This window comes from Vigna umbellata, chromosome 8 (genome assembly GCF_029865625.1).
Source record: "Vigna umbellata cultivar VRB3 chromosome 8, Vumbellata_1.0, whole genome shotgun sequence".
Classification (NCBI taxonomy): domain Eukaryota; kingdom Viridiplantae; phylum Streptophyta; class Magnoliopsida; order Fabales; family Fabaceae; genus Vigna; species Vigna umbellata.
The window spans coordinates 35,136,266-35,156,136 of NC_142172.1; the positions used below are offsets into that span (position 1 = coordinate 35,136,266).

The following is a 19,871-nucleotide window of genomic DNA, read 5'->3' on the forward strand; positions in this document are numbered from 1 at the left end:
TCCCAAATTGCTTCTCTTATTTCCGAAATAAACCCAGTTTCTTTGTTCTCTCTAGAGAGTGTCATCTGGTATCGTAATCTTGGCCTTGGACAGCACAAACGCAGAAACCGCGAAATTGTGCCCCAAAATCGATGAATTCGCAAAATGGTGGCGAGAGCCACCAACCTCCGCCGCTACCGCAAGGTACTAATGGATGCACACTTTTTTTCGTTCATCTTTTTCATTCCTCAACTCTTATTCGCAGAAAGAAAGAAACAAATTAGTTTCTCTAATTTGACTAAGTTCCTTATTCGATTATGTTTCGGTAATGATTTGGTTCCATAGGCGAAAAGGTTACTGAAGTGGGATGGTATGTTCTTGGTGAGGATCAACAACAGGTTGGTCCTTACGCCTTCTCAGAGTTGCGCGGTGAGTTTTTCAATATTATATACATTTTTTTTTCTTTGAATGGTTTTGTGTTTCAAATGAACAAAGTGGAGTGGAGCTAGGGTTAGGTATTGTATATTTTTATTTTTTTTTGTTCTCTCCAACTAAGAAAGCTGAGGCAGCACTGTGTCGACTTTGAGCATACTTGTGATTTTATGTTGAAATTGAAACCTCTATTTGTGATATTTATGTTGAAAATTGACTTGGACAGAACACTTCTTGAATGGATACCTCTCCGAAAATACGTTTGTGTGGTCTGAAGGAAGGAGTGAGTGGCAGCCCTTGTCCTCAGTCTCTGACTTGTGGACTCAAATTAACCAGCAGGGATCAGATTTCTCAACTGCTGGTATGCCTTTTCTTCTCTTCCGCTTTTTATTTTTCAATGTTATTGTTGTTATTTGGGGAGCTTTAGAGTGTGACCTGTATGTAGTGTCTGCTGACGATGTTGACGAGTTTGAAAGATGGGAAAAGGAGATTAAAGAGGCAGAGGCACAGGTGGAAGGTTCAGATTTTGGATCCTTTTCTGGCAATGTTGGTAGTACTGCAGCAGGAGAAGATTCTGAGAGACCTTCGACGCCACCTGAGGGTGAAGAAGAATTTACTGATGATGATGGAACTCTATATAAGTGGGACAGGAATCTCAGGGCTTGGGTTCCACAGGTTGGTGCATGACATGTGTATCACTGTTATCATCATAATTTTTATTGTCATACTTTGTGACTAATGATGTTCTTTGTTATATTATAATTAAATGAAGATAGGTTACTAGCTTACCTAAATTTTGATGCCTTGATTGACTTTAATCAAGTTGTTACGCTGTTGAAGTTTGAACTGGTTTTTGAGGCTTACTTGATTTCATAGGGCTGATTTTACATTTGTCAAACTTATCACTTGTTTCCATTTCTGAGCATCTGAGATAGGTGACTCAGTAACACATTGCATTGAAACTATAGGCTCTTTTGTTTTAGATTCTGCCATCTGCACAAGCTACATGCATTTGAATCCCAAGAATCGAACGTTGCTGTAGTAGTTATTGTTTAGCATCTAGTGGAATTGATCCTTCATACAGCATACTCAATCCACCTTGGGCAGAAGAAAAAAAAATGAAGTTTCTATCATGCTGATGGGATTACGTGTTATGTGTTGTAATAAATGGTTAAAATTGAATATTAATTTGATACTGTATACATTTCCAAAATAAATAGAATATACGTGTCTGGTAATCTGTTACTTCCTCAAACAACACTGCTTAAGAATATTTAAACAAATGTACACTTACAAACTTAGTTCTCAAAAGTTTAAACCAAACAACACTAGCTATAGGGTTCTAATGGAATCTGAAACACTCGTAAGGCAATTTATTCCCAAACCATATGAATGAATCTATTTCACTATCATTTTTATAATTAAAGTTTTAATTTATATCATAGTATTTGCTTATTCAGAGGAGTTGCAGTTACTTGTAGGATTTACTGTGTAGATGTTTTATGTTGAACTCAAGTATTAAATGATTATTGATCTTTCCTTTGAATCCATTCAATGCTTCCTCACTGTGCATTGTAGTTGCTGTTAAGTATGAAATTTTGGTGGCTACTGCTGGGTACCAGATATTACATTACGAGTTCTAGGAATTCTTTTAATTCACAGGGAATGAATACTTTCTCTTTCTCTGAACTTCTGCACAACCTGTGATAAGTGGAAAAATGCATGACAATATAATTCTGTTAAGGTGGTTTGATAGTTAGTTGTGTTTAAAAGTTTTGTATATAGGACTGGGATGTATGGAATGGTGGTGGACTGATAAAATTGTTGAGGAAATGTTTTAATTCTCCGAGTGAGAGATCTGTGTGTGAGTTAGCAATTCAGGTGCACGGGCCTTTTTAGTTTAGGTGAGAGAGAGAGAAAAGATTGATATCCATTATCCATATCAATATTTAACAGAACCACCACACTATACGAGTGTTTCTCAAGTTTTATTTTTCTTTAATGTGTTTTAATACATAAACAAGTCAGAATTTTTATGAACTGTTAAGTCTAAATATTCTAAAAAACTGAATAAAGCTGAAGTGCTTCTGTTCTGGATACTCATTTTTTTCTTTACTTGGATTTGATTACTTCTCTTTTTGGTTTAGTTTCTGCCAGTCACATTTTTGTTTTTTGTGAAATATGCTCTCTCTTTTTTTTTATCTTGTGAATTATGTAGTGTTTCCACTTTCCTTTCATTATAATATCAGGAAATCAGAATGTTGTGTTTTCAAAGTTGAGGCCTGTTCTACTTTTCCTGTTTGTGTGAATTCTTGAAGTAATTATTCCTATAAATCTCAATAATGCCCTTATAGTTATTCTTCGGGCCAAAGTTGTTGATTTTTTCTTGAATGTATTTTGTTATTGATTTTTTCTTGAATGTATCTTTTTATTGATTTTTTTAGTGTCATTGATAAAGTTATTATATCATAGGAGTATCCAACTGGAAGCACTGAGCCTTATGGGGTTGAGGATATGACCTTCTTGCAAGAGGAGGAAGTTTTTCCAACAATAACTAATTCTGATGCCTCTGAAAAAATTGAAGATAGTTCAGAATTGGTTGTTTCTGATCCTTCGTTAAAGGAAGAACCAAATGAAACAAATGAAACAAATAATGCCAGTGTGGTAGCAGGTGGAAAAAGGAAGCTTTCTGATCAACAAACTGACAAGAAGGTGCCCCTTTTCTTTGCATCTTGTCTATGTCAATGGTTTAACCACAATGCATTTTCTTATCTTTGTTGGTTTTACTTGGAAATGAGTACCTCTTTTTGAAGACAAATGGCACCTCTATTGATCTCATTCTGTTTCAGGAAGCTAATAAACCCCCTGATAGCTGGTTTGAATTAAAGATCAATACACATGTTTATGTCAATGGGTTGCCTGAGGATGTCACTACTGATGAAGTAAGTATCAACTTTTGTCTCAATTTCCCGAGTGTAAAATTTGTTGCTATAATTAACATGACATCGAGTAATATATTGCAGATTGTGGAGGTATTTTCCAAATGTGGAATTATAAAGGAGGTATGTTTCTATTCCTATATTATATACTATCCATTCTATTGTAAATTGAAAAATGATAAACAATTGGGCTGTAATTCATGTCATTATTAGTTTCTCATGATTAGAAGGATCTTAAAATGTTATATTATCTTGGTGAAAGAAAACTCTGTTGACACTATCCCTTTGTTCACTTGAATGGATTTGAGGGAGAGTGATTGAGAGGATTTGAAGATAAATTTTTTTATTGTTTATTTGAGTGAATTTGGAGGTAAGTGAGAGTGAATTTGGAAGCAACTTTTGTGAGAATTAGTATAGGATTTGATTGATGTGACAGATTAAAAAAATTTACTTCCAAATCCACTCTCACCCATCTCCAAATCCACTCAAATAAACAACAACAAAATTTATTTTCAAATTCTCTCAAATCCATTCAATCACTCTCCCAAATCCATTCAAGTTGTTAGAAGTGGACTTTAAGCCTAACTCAACCCCACAAAACCGGCTTGTAGGGTGAGATTTGCACCCACTTATATACACTGAATTGACCTTATCTCTAGTCGATGTGGGACTTCCAACACATCCCCTCACGAGGTATATACATCTCGAGCATGGGATTAGACATTTTTAATGGGTGGGTTTTAAGCCTGACTCAACCTCACAAAACCGGCTTGTAAGGTGAGGTTTGCACCTCACTTATATGTTATAAATTGACCTTATCTCTAGTCGATGTGGGCCTTCCAACACACCCCCTTCACGCTGAGGGATAGACATCTCGTGCGTGATAGTAGAAATTAAGTGGTCCGATAGCGGGTGGAATAGAAACAAAAATGTCCATTTAGAACTCGCTGGGATAGGCTCTAACCATAACTCTGATACCATGTTAGAAGTGGACTTTAAGCCTAACTCAACCCCACAAAACTGGCTTGTAGGGTGAGGTTTGCACCCACTTATATACACTGAATTGACCTTATCTCTAGTCGATGTGGGACTTCCAACACAAGTGAACAAAGCCTATAAGTTAATAGAACAATGACTCTACAATACTAAAAAAGATATGAATTGATATTTCTAGACATGGAAGAGCAAGTTATGCATATCATGCTTTTCCTGCTAGCATGTGGGTTTTGGTAGTAAGCACTGTATTTGTGATGAAAATTTCATTAGCCTGTCTTTTCTTCTTCTGGGCACGTCCACTTGCCAATACCCTAACCATAACTGAGTCACAATGCCCTAGCAACTTTTCCAAATTAGTTATCGCTAAGAGTACCTTGCAAGAGACTATTCTTTCAAGTTCATTATGGGGTAACAATCTGTGAATACTTGTAAAAACAAAGGACTAGCTATTTGAGGGTATTTTAACTTGGACTGGCTTCTCACGAATTCCTGATCATGGTTATCGCAAAGAGTACCTTGCAAGAGACTATTCTTTCAAGTTCATTATGGGGTAACAATCTGTGAATACTTGTAAAAACGAAGGACTAGCTATTTGAGGGTATTTTAACTTGGACTGGCTTCTCACGAATTCCTGATCATGGTTATGATAGGACCCAGAAACCAAAAGACCACGTGTGAAGCTTTACGTTGATAAAGAGACAGGAAGGAAAAAGGGAGATGCTCTGGTTACATATCTTAAGGTAATTCCCTTATTGTGCTCCCTTGTGACACAAAGCTGCAATTGTAATAGAATTTCAATTATGCTGCGATTGTAATAGAATTTCAATTATGCTGCGATTGTAATATAATTTCAATTATGTTTGCATTTACTAGGAACCATCAGTGGCTTTGGCAATTCAAATTTTAGATGGAGCACCTTTTCGCCCTGGTGGCAAGATTCCTATGTCTGTCAGCCAGGCTAAATTTGAGCAGAAAGGTAACTGTTGTTGGATTCTTTATATTTCCTATGACAACTTCTGACAATTATTGTTAGATATGGTTATATGCAATCCATGTCTTAAACTAATAATTTAGTATTTATTATGCCTGCTGTTGCTTGATTAAGCTTTCTTTAAACATGCAGGAGACAAGTTTGTATCCAGGCAAGTAGACAATAAAAAGAAAAAGAAATTGAAAAGGGTGGAAGAAAAAATGCTTGGATGGGGTATGCTTTGGTCTCCCAAAATTTTCAAGTTGGTGTTTCTGGATTATGACTGATTCTCAATCCCATCTTAAATTTAGCCTAATTTCCCCTTTTCGTTTATTTATTTTTTCATTAAAATACAATTTTGATTTACCTTCTGGTAAATATTTTTACCATAGATTTCTATACAGTGAGTGGGTTAAGTCTTTACATGTGCAGTAGATTCCTGGTTGGGTACTGAGCTAGGTTATCAAATTGAGATTCAACCAGTGAATCACCAAGCTGATTTTTGAATTGTGAATCTTAATTTGTATTAAATCATAAGATATAAAGACAACAAAATTACTTCAAATATATCTTATAGATGATATGCACTGTTCAATGTAATATTTTGCTCTAGAAATAAATAAAACAACTGAACCATAAGTCATATAGAAAAAAAATATTAGTTATATCTGAGTTTGTGAAGCCTTTATTTTAGAAGAAGGAAAGCAAATTAATGAAATTAATTATTGAGTTCATTTTGGAGTTAACTAATTGATATCTCAATGAATTCTATAATGTATTATTCTTTTGAATAGTGGAGCCATTGCAAGTATTGAGAATAATTTATAAAATTTTGAACTAGAATGTATTCTGTTGTGTCCTTTTCAATATGAGAAATTTAGACTGTTTTGGTTGAAATATTTAGATTAATTTTTCAGAATTATATTTCTTATTTAGCATGCATCCCTTTAATAATTTGTTTCTCATTGTATGTCTCAGGTGGTCGTGATGATGCAAAAGTTTCAATTCCAGCTACTGTGATCCTTCGTTTTATGTTCTCTCCAGCTGAAATGAGGGTTGTGCCACTTAGTTTTGCTTATTTTCTACTACAAGTGTCCATACTACTGCCTGTGGACATGGTTATATATGTCGCAGAAACAAATTGCTGCTGAAGTTTTTTTTGCTTTTGAAAGTTATGGCATACATATTTAAAATATGTACATTTTGCGATCACAGTTAACCTTTTTTTTTTGTATTTTGATGGTCATAGATGGTAATGATTACACATTAGTAAGAAATAAGACCAAAATATTCTTTACAAGGCTTAGGCAAGTCTTGGTGTATAGTAGCTTGTAAACTTCACATCTAAACGTGCAGTCCTGAGTGCTTGGGTGTGTGTTTAGATGCCCCGCATTGGCTAGGAATGTTATCAAAATGCTCCTTTTGGGCTCAGGCTCTCTTCCCCTTGAATTAACTTTTAAAGTTGAGTTATGCTAGGTCCTTTTAATAACTATAATAGGATTTCCTGCTTTTCTCATTGTACATTCAAACTTCAATTTGCTAATTATAACTTGGTTCTTCTATTTCACACGTTGGACATTTTCTGATACTACATAATCTATGCAGGCTGATGAAAATCTGCGTTTAGAACTAGAAGAAGATGTTAAAGAGGAGTGTACAAAGCTTGGTCCTGTAGATTCTGTCAAGGTAATTGCTCTTTATTATGCCTTAAAAGATAAACAAAGTGGCTTCTCTTTCCTTTTTCTATTTTTTTCTCTCGTTTTCTAATAAATATTTCCTACCAATTAAAACAATTGAGTGAAATATACATTTATGTTTTTTTTTCTTTCTTTTTTTTTTATAATCCATTTAGGCCCCACTAAGTCTGTGATATCACAGGTGCGTCCAATCTTTGGCTGGTGGATTTAGGCGGTGTAGGCTTTAAGTAAACTTAATATTGTTTAGGAGGTGTTTTAAAATGAGGGGAGAAAAGATGAGATGTATTATCAATTTATCATGTAAATCTTGAAGCCTCTATTATTAAATTTTATGAACATATAAAATTTTCCTTTATCTATTTTTTATTATAGAATTGGAATCCTTATCTTGAACAAGAATGTTTTTAAGCTACTCCCGAACAAGAGAGTTTTTTTGAAGCTTTTCTTTGAGTGTTTTTAGAAGTTGCTAGCACTCATTGAGCCACGCGTCATGTTTTAATATCATATATTGACCATTTAATGCAAGTTTTTTCTGAAATTTCTTTTTGTTAACCCAAAACATTCCCATGTCAATGGAAGTGTTTAAAGTTGGCAAATGTGAGTGCCTGACTAGTTGCCTTGGTTAAATGATATTTTTAATTCAATACATTTTAAGAGAATATAACTACAGAACTATATGTTTGATTAGTGCATCTTCATTTAAAGTCCTAGTTCCACCTGAACGCAGGGGAAACATTTAATTCTAGAGTTCATCTTTTGTAAATATTGTACCATTTCTTGCTCATGCCTCTATAGTTTGAGAGGTATAAGCTTATAGTGTACGTAATTCTTTATTACCATAACACGGCTTCGAATGAGTTATGACTTGGTTACATTCTGGTATGACAACTGCTGACGGAATTTACTTGGAAATTTTCCATATCTTCTAATTCATTTACTTGATTTATATATTTCCATAATTATGTGTGGCATCACCCCACCCCCATACCCTAGTTTTTAGAAATTTTGTTTTTTTCTACCCACTATCCCTAGTGTTTATTGTAGAAGTGTTACTACTCAAACCAATCATTTTCATGCAACTATTGTATTTGTGTTCTCTAATTTTATCTCATATTTTTCATGTTACCTGCTGGCCTTTTTTCTGTAGATATGTGAGAATCATCCTCAGGGAGTTGTTTTGGTAAAATTCAAGGATAGGAAGGATGCCCAAAAGTGCATAGAATTGATGAATGGAAGATGGTAATTATACGCGCTTTTTATCCATTTTCTTCTTTTTCCAATATATTCACAACCTTCATATTTTAGCAACTTACTGCATTATATAAGCAACATACTCAACCTAGACATATGATGACTTTATGTAGTTGACCATGTCCAAACATGATTCTGGACATTCATAAACAAGAGAGGGTACTATTCAAAAATTGTTGTTGAAACACTGGGAGAAACTTGAGGTGGTTATTAAAAAAATATATTTAACACATGGTTTTAAAAATTGGTAACCGCATATAACATACTCAACTCAACCTAGGCATGATGACTTTCTGTAGTTGACCATCTCCAAATCTGATTATAGACATTCACCAACAAGAAAAGGTACTAATAAAAAAATATTGTTGAAAGATCAGGGGCAGAAACTGGGTTGGTTATAAAATCCATATACTTTAGTTTAATTATACGATTCAATAGTAGAAAAAGTAGTTTCCCAAAATTTGAAAGCTTGCCGAGTAAAGGAGTCAATTTTAAGCTGCTAAGTGTTAGCTCATGAAATGATTTTATATCTTGGTATATTAACAATGGACTTCCATCCCATTGGTTTTGTGTTGAATCCTTTGATGCCCATACTACCTTATATTTAATATTTTAACAACTGAAATATTACATCAAGTTACTGATCAGAAAGATATAATATATTTGTATTTTTTGTATTCTTCACATTTTATTGAAAAACAAGAGTAGTTGGGGAGAATTGTTTGCCTTGCGTACACAATCAATTTTATTATGTTAAATATGCATTAAGGTCAAAAGATAATGGTGGACTTGTTACAGAGCTAGCTATCATTAGTATATATTATCCAACTTAATGATTATTTTAGAAATAAAACACGTAATAATAAATCCAGACTACTATTCTAACGATTGTAGAATAGTACAGTTCTTCTCATCATGTTGAAAATTACTTAAGTCAGTTTGGTACGAAAGCACAAATACAAAGAACGATGATATATTGGGCTTGAAATTTCAATTTTAGAGTTAGCCAGCCTCTCCTGTCAATTCTTCAATAAAAACTATATCTTCAGCAAAAAGCATACGTCTAAGCACATTTATTAGTCTAGATTAAATTAGTAAAGACATTGAGCCCTGAAGAAAACCTATCTTTATAGAAGACTCCTCCAAGAGTTCTCACTCTAGTAGCTATCCAACAAATGTCTTGCATAGGCTTGATATTAGTCTAACTAACACCTTTCTTTTTCAAATTCTTCGTTTTTTTCCATCATGTGTAAATATTTTTCTTTGCCTCTGCGTACCTTTCGCAAAAAAGATAAATATATTATATTGTAGATGTTGACGTGAATTCAGATTGATTCTCCACAACCTTAGTCTCTCTTAATATATGTTTAACCACCTTTTCCCATTATTTGTAATGTGTCTTGTACATTTTATCTCTCTGTAATTTACAGAATTTTAAATATCTCTCGTTCTGATACATAGGATATAAAATGTTGCTCTTTCATTAATTTGTCATTTTCTTTTATCTCAAAATGTCATTAAATAGTTTAGTGAGCCAAATGATACTTTGTTCTCCCAAGCATTTCCAATGTACAATAGGAATACCATTAGGATAAAAACTTTATTATCATCCATCCTCTCAATGTCTCTCCAACTTGAATTCAGTGATACTAAGCCAACTTTTGTTTGTTCTTTAGATTTTTAATTATTCCGCATCAGAGGCTCATCATTGAAAGTCTTATAAGAATAGTTGTCCCTACTCTCTTTGATATCGTAATCTGTTTAAGAGATCGTACTTGGTTCAAATCTCATGATTTCCTTTCCCTATTCTTGGTTAGTTGATATATCTTAATGTTTTTCATTCTGTCTTGAGACCTCAGTAAAAGTCCTCATAGCGGGCAGGGCCACATTGCTATAGCAACGCAATTTAAAACCCCTAAGTGAAACATTATCATTTTGTTTAGGTACATTGTCTGAATTCTTGCTCTTCATATTATGGTGTTAAAACAAATGTTCAGGTTTAAAATGTGTTGAAAGTGTTAAAGAATAGTTTCATTTGAAATTGCTTTTACCTTTTCTTTTCTTTTATTTCTCTTTTGTATCATCATTTACCTTTTCCCGTGTGTTTCAACTCTTGTCATTGTTTTCCTCATTTATTTTATCAGGTTTGGTGGTAGACAGATACATGCCAGTGAAGATGACGGTTCAGTAAACCATGCATTAGTCCGGGATCTGCAAGAAGATGCTATTCGACTGGAGCAATTTGGTGCTGAACTTGAAGGTGACTGAGGCGAGGACAATAAGTGAATAACATTGCACCAGATTAACAGTTCCCAGCAAGTCCGGACCAAGGAATATTTCCCAGTGGCTAGCTTTTGGATTACTTGGTCATCACTTTTCTCAGTTTTGCAATGATATAGCAGTTTTCCTTATGCAATTGGGAGAGGAAAAAGAATATACACGAGAGAAGTTACTGATTTGGCTAGCTCACCGTATTTGGAAATTTGTAATATACCCTGCGTGCTGTATTCAGTTATTCCAGGTTATGACAATGCAGTTAACTTTAAACTTTTTAAATTAATTTAATTTATCTTAAGTTTCATCCTAAATAAACTCACATATTTAGTGCCACATGGATACAATATGACATGGATACGATAACACGAAATTTTATTAAAAAGAAATAGCATTATGATACGCCATGTATACGTTTACAAGAATTTATAATATATTTCAGATAAATTCAGCTTTTGTTAAAAAAATTAGATTTTGATTCCTTTTTATTAATTTATAATTATGACGGTTATAATTTAAAAATTTATCATAACAAAAAAAAAATGTATTGGATAATTGTATCAATAGTGTCCGTTTCCTCATCTATGTTATCAACATTTAGAAACAAAACATAGTTTCTAAATTTGGATCATTTGGAGAATTTTACTATTTCAAGAAACTCAACACCATAGTCATTTGAATATGTTTTTCCAAATATGAACATAACTTTATCTTTCCCTTTTATACAATATTAATCTTTTCTATGTACATAAAGTAAATATTATGCCATTCTAGATATACTCTTGTTTCTCTTAAAATATTTTAAAAAAATAAAGGTTGGACACACTTTTAATATTTGTATGCATTTAAAAAATGTTTAAAAAAATTGAAGTTCATCAGAAGAAATTAAAATTAAATAAAAAATGTAAAATACTCTTCCAATGCATAAATAGTTATCCAATACAGGTGCAATATATATATATAATATTAAGTAAATCTAAGAAAGTTCTGTATATCAAAATATAATTTCTTTTAATGTTTTTATGTAGTTACAATTTTTGTTATGAAACCTAGATTCTTCAAAAATAAACAATATATATATATATATATATATATATATATATATATATATAAATTAATTTGATAAATATATATAATATAAAAAATTATCTTTTATGATTATTTTAGTTTTATAATAAGTTAAATGAATATAAATTTATATTATTTGTGAAATAAATATAAATATGTGTTATTTTATCATTATTTTGACATTCAATAACATATTATTTATTATTGTATTGCATTTGTGCAATTTCTTTCACCAGAAAAAATATGCATAGTTAATGGTGCCAAATATCGATAATGGTATCAGTGTAGAATAATGGAAGTAAGTATGAGTGAAAGAAAAAAGTGAAGGGAAAGTACATGTCGGGAATTGCCAGAATAAAACTTCATTTAACCTGTTCTTCTTAACAAACATTAAACCTGTGTAGGTGGTTGTGGTTTAATTGTTTCATTATTTTTTCCTACCTTTCCATCCGATCATTTATGCATTTTAGTATAGGGAAATTGAAGAACTGGTCCTGCACGGACCACTAAGAAAAAACTGTCCAAACTAAAGTCTGCAACTTTCAAAAATCTCAAGCCAACACCCCATTTTTATTATTAAAAGGGTACTTCCAAATGCAGAACTACATTCTGGATCACTCTTTCCACAATCAAAGAGGTCTGTTCGCTTTTTCAGATATAAAAACAAAATCTCCCAAAATCAATTGCTAGGTAACATAATTTCAACAATCTAATTGTAACTTTAAATTTCACAACCACAAGAGGTAACAGAGTTAGTACTCTGTAAAATAAAAGAATCATAAATCTATCATTATCAATTTTTTTATTAAAATATTATGTTGATTTGGTTCAAATTTGATGGATGTGAAATTTCTTTCATATATATTTTTTTTCAAAATACCTAACAAAATTATAATAAGGTGACTTTTATAAGATGTTCTCATAAATACCTAACAAAATTCTAATAAGATGACTTTTATAAGATGTTCTCATAAATTATTCTAGAGAGACTTTGAAATAAACCTAAATTTTTATATATAATATATATATATATATATATATTATAATTTATATCTACATAAAAAAACTCTAATGTAATTAATGATGTGAAATAATTTTTTTAACAGTTTTTTATGCATTTTACAATAACTCTTTCATGTTTTGTAACAACTTTTTTATTTTAATTATTTTATTGATCATATTCATTATTTTAAATAATCATTAAAAAATAGATCCACCCATTTGAATATACGCTTTTCCACTAGCTAATTTTTCCCTATTATAAATAATATTATGGCAATTTTTTTATGGATTATGAAGACTATGTTTTTATTACTTGATGTAAAAGTGGACAGGAAGATGCTATTATGACTGCATTCCCTGCTGGCTGGTATATAATAATAGAGTTATACATAATAGTTTTAAAACATTGAACAGTATAACATTTATTTAAATAAAAATGAAGTTCATTTTAAAAAAAATCATATAACAGGAATATAGTTTAATCTTTGTTAAATTTGTTCAAAATAAAAAAAAAATGTTTTCTAAAAATATAGGTGTAACTTACTTAAAAAAGACATAAAAAAAAAAGGATTTGATGCAGAGAAGGTAGTAGTTCAGTTCCACCGAAATAACCCGCAGACGCAAACGTTGAAAACACATACACGCGCATCCATCAGCCCCAACATCACAACGGTAGATCCCTTCTCTCCTTCTTCCTTCTCTCATATCTCTTATTATTCGTCTCTCTCTCCCTCTCTCTCCCAATTCCTCAATAACGCTTATCGCAATTTCGTAACAACATTTCCTTCTTCTCCTTTGTAATTTTCCCTTGTCGTTTCGTTTTTCTCTATTTTTCCTTCTGACGTGTTTCACACAGCGGATTTTGATTGATTAACATATATGGTGAAATTTCAGTTTACATTGCAAACTTGTCTGAACTGGATTCAGTTATGTTATTGTTGTTTGTTTTAAACTGTGCCTAACTTGGTGTAAACACATTTGTAATGTAATAGTTCGATTTTCGTGCCCTTGATTTGCGCATTTGTTATCTATGTGTGCTTGGGTTAATAGAGTGTAGCCATATTATGGTATCCTCTTCTTCTCTGCCAATTAGCACGATCACATGTTTTGTTTTAAATTTAAAACAAGAACTCGGTTTTGTTTTAAATTTAAAACAAGAATGTCGATGGTGAATGGTTCAACTGAACCCGTAGTTTGTTCGTAGTGAGTGATAAAGAAGTAGATATGATTAGTTAGAGTTTTAGCATGAGTGACTTAGTTTCAAGAGGAGTTGTTGGGACCACTTATTAATTGAAAGGTTCTGTTAGAATGTCTGTGGGATGTGTGTATGCGGTCTGGAAACAGAGTTTAGAGAGATAATGGTGATTGAAAGAATTAATGCCTTTGTCAGATAGTCGGAAGAGTTTTTCTTTGTCTGTGAGATGTGTGTATGCGATTTGGAAACAGAGTTTAGAGAGACAGTGGTGATTGAAAGAATTAATGCCTTTGTAAGATCGTCGAAAGAGTTTTTGTTTGTCTTCATTTACGAAGCTATCATGTGAATGCTATTAGAGTATGCATTGTCTATGGACGTGGAAATAATGAAGATTTGCTTGGAAAAGCTTGTCGTTGCTGTTTTCGAGAGGAAACTGGATCCTCTCCTGACACTCTGTTCTGCCAAGTCCTAGCGATTTTCTGGTTAGTGTAACAGTAATTAGAGAGAAGAGAAAATCTGATTTGAGAATTGAGATTTTTCTGGAGAGAGAATCCTGCTATAGAGATGCAGCACTGTATCTGGTCCATTTTAAGAGTGGTGTTCAAAGGAATTTTTTTTTGAAAAATTAGAGGACATTATTGTCATAGGCTTATAGCCATAAAAAAAAGGCTGTTTTACTGATTATTGTGGTTTTTACCTTGATAATCTACATTGACATTTAATGTTGTCCTATTAGAATTGGAGTTTTACCTTGGTAATGTGTAGAGATATTTAATGAAATATTTATTATGATGATTATCGAGGTAAACTGCATTTCTAATTGGAGAACAACACCAGCAACACATGGAAACTACATGTATTTTTGTCCTTCTACATTGGTGTACATGGCTTGATTGAAATTCTTTGAAGAAATTGTCTCAGTCCTTAGATCTGGTATGGACAGGATATTTTTTTGGTTTTGTGGTCTTTCTTTGGTGTTTGGTTCACACTCTGTCTAAGGTGGCTATACTATTTTACTAGTGATGACTTTTTTTTTCTTTTCAATGTATGTTGTGGCTCTATTTTTGTGATGATTTTTATTGTTCCGTTATATTTTATCCTTTGTTCTAATAATGTCATCCTTTGTCCTACCACCTAAAAAACAATGATAATGATTTGGCTATCTGTTGTAAAAGGTCGTTACATCCTTTATGCTCCATAAAGCTACCAGTCATTAGATGCTGGCATAATTGTTTGAGAAGTGACAATATTTGAGGAAATGAATTGATTATTTGCCCCAGTATAACAACAGCTACCACCCCTACTCCCATTATATGATATTCTGCATAGGTAGAAAACTCAACACCATAAAAACGATCTTAATTGATTCATGAAATCGTCTTGTTTTTGGTTATAAAGATGGATCAGCCTGATATTTCTTATTTAACGTTTAAGTGTTTTACATTTTTGTATCATTTAAGGAAATCAACTTATCTCTTGGTTAAGAATTATCTAATCTATTTTTACTTAATACCAGGGTTTGAGACTGTAAAGACTTAGTGCAAGGGTAAATCGAAGTTGAAGGAGTTGAGGGGAGAACAGGGAGAGAAGGAGGGTGAGGTATTTATATTTGTTGACTTTGTTTTCTGTAGAATTTTCTATCTGGATATCTAAGAAAATAACAATCCCAAAAGATATAGATCACATAATTTCAGGTTTTACCTTTAAATTTTTTGAACTTGTTTACACATGGGCTGTCCTTTGCCAACAATTATTTTGGGCATCAAATAAGTTTCCCTCAAAAAATTTATGGGTTGAATTATGCATAGAAAGTCTGTGATCTTATCTTTTTTCTTCCCTGTCCATCAAACATGGTATTTTATCAATCTAAGTTTCAACCACAGTTGGGCTCTGTCTAGTGCCCGTTTGCAAGCCAAAATTTTACTATCAACCTTAATTTTTACCCTCTCTACTGATGTTCCTACATGAATCAATTGAAAATATCGATCACTCTGAACCTTGATTTTTGTTATGCTAGGAGAAAAAGATTTAGAACTGTGATTTTGTTTTTAATTATGCTGTGAATCAAAAACAATATGCATAATATGAAACCTTTATCAAGGTTTAAGAAGGTGAGAAGCTAAACAGTGAAACCTTTATCAATTGGAAATTTTCTGAATCTTTTAATCAGTCCTTCTTCTTTCCTAAAGAGTTAATGTTGTTGGTCTTCCGTTTCATGTTTCTCTAGTTTTCCTTCCTGTATGCTAACCCCTACTCCGTACCCGTGGGTGCTATGCCATGTCATATTATTAAACTTTTTGGCATTATCGATATGCCAAGTAATAAAATATAATGCCTAAAGGAAACATGTCCCTTTCATCCTGAACATGGTTCTTTCAGACTCAGGGTCTGTTGAGCTTTAAAAATGTTATTCTAAAGTATGTGTGTAAAATTGAATTTTTAAGAGATGTTAAATTGAGAAGCCATTTTATTTTACAGTTATAAAAGTAACTAATTTTTAAAAGATGTATCAGATTTTAGGATATTTCTGTGTAAACACTGCTCCCTTTCTAGGCCTCTACTTTTTCTCCGGACAATTGGTTGTGATTATTTCGAAAGACTATTCTATTTTTATGATTCAGTCACTTATATTTAGTTAATAAAGAACCTTGCATAATAAGGAATAGTTGTGAAGGACCAGATTCCTGACATTTTTTGTATCCTATTTTGTTGGCAAAGTATGGGCTTGTTAGAGAGAACCCAATAATCGTCAAGCATAAAAAGTTATCATGAATTTCCTGAAATGTTTTCGTAATGTTTTTTTTTTCCTTCAAGTTAATCAACATGGTTAAAAAAATTGTTGCTCTGAAGTTTCTTGCTAGGAAATTAATGTGCTGTTCAGACACAGGAAACCATAATACTAACACACTGATATAAGCATAATGCAACCTCTGCATGCAAGAGAGTTAACAATTGGTTCTACAGCACTTTACCAAAAGTATGACTTTAGCATCCAAGTTTGATTGATCAGAGATTGTAACATCTTATCAGCTCCTAAGGAAAGCTGAATATAGATTTATTTAGTCACTAATTTTTTAAAAATATCTGAGGAACCTTTTTTCTGTAAAATAACCTGAAACGATGCACTCTTATTAGTTAATGAATAAAATTTGAAGATTTTTATGCTTCTTTCCAATAAATTTCTTTCAAGAAGAAATTTGACCTGTGTTGATGTACTACAGGTTGAATTGTTATATGTGATATACTATTTAGCACTCGGCGATGAGTTTTGATATTTTAAACCTGCCAATCAATTGCTTGCTTGTTGGTTGTATTACCTGATCTGTAGTTTAATGGGCAATTATTTCCATGTATGGACTCAATTTTCAAGTATCTTTGGACAAGGTTTTCATTTCGTTTTGATTCCCACTTGTGGGCATTTTGTTTTTCTCAAGAAACAGTTGTGGAAAAAGAACTCAATATTTATCTTTTGGAAAATGCTCTCTAATTTTCAAAAGAAGTCTTAAAATTAATATAACACTTCATTGACAGTGGTGCGTATTGCAAATGATGCTGTCAGGTACGCAAGAAAGCTTTGGTAGTTTAAGTTGGAGGGCCTTGATGCCGATGGTGGATACAGTTGTATTTGCTAGAAACTGTAAACAGTCACTTCATAAGGTAAATCTATTATATATCCAATATTCCTGTGGAACTGCAATGTGTGTCACCGACATTCCCTTCCTGTCTTTCCCTAATTCTTTGTTAGCAGTTGCTCTTTTGTTTCTGATCCTTGTTCTCGTCTTAGGTGAAGGTGGCATTCTAGTATTGGAATGGGCCAGATTCCGTGATGATTATATATTGTTGATTTGTTTCTACACACTGGCAATCCTTAGGTCTGACAGATGGCTTTACCTAATGAAGAAGAGAAGACTGAGGACTACCTTTTCAAGATTGTTTTAATTGGTGATTCAGCTGTTGGGAAATCAAATTTACTTGCACGATTTGCCAGGGATGAGTTTTATCCTAATTCGAAGTCAACTATAGGAGTAGAGTTTCAAACTCAAAAGATGGATATTAATGGAAAGGAAGTTAAAGCACAGATATGGGACACTGCTGGGCAGGAGAGGTTCAGAGCTGTTACATCTGCATATTATAGGGGTGCAGTTGGAGCTCTTCTGGTGTATGACATCAGCCGGCGCCAAACATTTGATAGCATAGGCCGATGGCTTAATGAACTCCACAGTAAGAATTACAATTGTCTGGTCCCTTTTTTTCCATGAAGTTTTTCTCATGCTTATTTTCTTTGTGAGGTTTAAAATTTAGGAAATTTTTAACTTGTCCTTCAATTTGGCACTGATACAGTATATGAAAACTTTATGTGATTGTAAAATGTTTTTGGTTAATATTATTTTTACCGACTTCAGCTTGTTTTGGGATAAAAATGTTTACAATTTCAGTTGTATGTTTGGAACAATGACTGAAATTTTTAAAATTCTGAAAAATAAGTTATCTTTATGAATCTGAAAATTAGTAGTTTATGATTTTTCAAACCCTTTTCCCTTTTCTTCTGTAACAGTTTATATTTTATAGGTTCCAAACGAAATTAACTATTTTAAAACCATTTTTCAGTAATCTTATAAAAAAATGGATTCTGATTATAGTCCATTAAGCTATCTCAAAGACCAACCCTAATGACTATTTTTCTTTGTTGTACTGAGGTTAGAATCTACCACATTTACATAATGATACCATCCACACCCCCTTCTCCCACTTGGCTAACCCTAGTGGGTTATGGCTTATCGGTACTTAATATGATCCTGCCGGTAAAAGAACAATGTTATAGTCTTTATTCTTTCTTAAACGTGATTATGTTTCATTAGTTGACAAAACATTACCCTGTTGGATGTATCATGTGGATGCTAAATTCTGAGTTAATTGTTTTATTTTTTCTCTTTTCTGCTTTGAATCTTTGCTAGTCTTGATCTTTTTTTTATATTAAAGTAGATATAGGATACTTACATAAATCTGCACCTTGTACTAAACATGGTTTAATTAATTAGTAAAAAAGGTCATTTTTTATTTAGGTATGTTTGGAAAAAGATTATCTCAAAGTACTTAGAAATGAAAATGACAATAAGTTCCTTAACATAAAAAATAACTTGTACATAAATAGAAAGAAAAAGCCAAGTGAAATAAGTGTTAACGGATAAGTTTAGTCGTGAGTATATTGATAGGCCACTTGGTTTTTATTTGTTTTCTTGCTACAAAAACATATTGTAGTCACATGTTTTGATTGCCCATGTGATCAAACAAGGATTAAATGGAGTGTGGTTTTTTATTATTTAACAGCTCACTCAGACATGAACGTTGTCACAATACTTGTTGGGAACAAGTCAGATCTTAAAGATGCAAGGGAAGTGGCTACAGCTGAAGGCAAATCCTTGGCTGAGGCACAGGGTTTGTTCTTCATGGAGACATCAGCTCTGGATTCATCAAATGTAGCAGCTGCTTTTGAAACCGTTGTAAAGGAGATCTACAACATCTTAAGTCGGAAGGTTATGATGTCTCAAGAGCTCAACAAATCGGATGTCTCCCATATTGAAAATGGAAAGACTGTTGTTCTACAAGGGGAAGGTGAACAAGAAGCAGCAGCAGATGCTGAGCCAGCAAAAGGTTGTTGTTGATCTTAGGTTTTGATAATATGTCGGCTCCAAAACTGAGTTTTTATTATAATTATTCGACAAATCATGAAAATGTAACTCAGATATTCAAGATTTATCTTTAAATGCTTACTGGGAGATTTTGGAGTAGAAATTCTTTGCATTGGAAGAATTACATAAATGAGAAAAAGAAATGATAACAAGTACCATTAAAATGACCAAATTTCCTTTTATTTTACGCATGCTTGCAAAACCACGTTAAATTATTCAGATATTTCTCTCTACTATTTCAGTGGTTAACTTCGGAAGTATTTGTTTTAAATATATATATTTGAGGGCTATTTCGCTTACATTTGTAGCTCAATTATTTATTTCATTTGATGACTCAAATTTAAATTTGTGATATATTACAAAATATAAAATTAAGAG

At 32.6% G+C, this 19,871-nt stretch overlaps 2 protein-coding genes across 10 annotated transcripts; both read left to right on the top strand.

The window, feature by feature from the left end:
- On the top strand, positions 1-10,824 carry LOC124828466 (uncharacterized). Its single transcript, XM_088097580.1, has 14 exons — positions 1-183; positions 325-408; positions 638-772; positions 857-1,086; positions 2,884-3,123; positions 3,261-3,353; positions 3,435-3,473; positions 4,997-5,086; positions 5,220-5,322; positions 5,470-5,550; positions 6,295-6,371; positions 6,922-7,002; positions 8,161-8,252; positions 10,409-10,824. Exons 1-14 carry the CDS (start codon positions 132-134, stop codon positions 10,530-10,532), a joined length of 1,521 nt encoding a protein of 506 aa, XP_087953706.1. The 5' UTR covers positions 1-131; the 3' UTR covers positions 10,533-10,824.
- A 2,356-nt stretch (positions 10,825-13,180) lies between these two features.
- On the top strand, positions 13,181-19,596 carry LOC148194570 (ras-related protein RABA5a-like). Of its 9 annotated transcripts, none has more exons than XM_088096483.1 (5): positions 13,181-13,280; positions 15,320-15,402; positions 17,363-17,460; positions 17,594-18,024; positions 19,132-19,596. In XM_088096483.1, exons 4-5 carry the CDS (start codon positions 17,685-17,687, stop codon positions 19,464-19,466), a joined length of 675 nt encoding a protein of 224 aa, XP_087952609.1. In that variant the 5' UTR covers positions 13,181-13,280; positions 15,320-15,402; positions 17,363-17,460; positions 17,594-17,684; the 3' UTR covers positions 19,467-19,596. The 9 variants fall into 9 exon arrangements, with proteins under 9 accessions (XP_087952609.1, XP_087952610.1, XP_087952602.1 ...); XM_088096484.1 differs by having other exon boundaries at positions 15,320-15,397; XM_088096476.1 differs by having other exon boundaries at positions 13,182-13,280; positions 17,588-18,024.
- The last annotated feature ends 275 nt before the right edge of the window (positions 19,597-19,871 follow it).

Bases quoted from the DNA above. Each gene is read 5' to 3' on its own strand.
- LOC124828466 (XM_088097580.1), top strand. From the start codon at position 132: ATGAATTCGCAAAATGGTGGCGAGAGCCACCAACCTCCGCCGCTACCG. The intron at 1,087-2,883 runs GTTGGTGCATGA...ATTATATCATAG, and splicing joins TCAGGGCTTGGGTTCCACAG to GAGTATCCAACTGGAAGCAC. The intron at 3,354-3,434 runs GTAAGTATCAAC...AATATATTGCAG, and splicing joins AGGATGTCACTACTGATGAA to ATTGTGGAGGTATTTTCCAA.
- LOC148194570 (XM_088096483.1), top strand. From the start codon at position 17,685: ATGGCTTTACCTAATGAAGAAGAGAAGACTGAGGACTACCTTTTCAAG. The intron at 18,025-19,131 runs GTAAGAATTACA...ATTATTTAACAG, and splicing joins ATGGCTTAATGAACTCCACA to CTCACTCAGACATGAACGTT.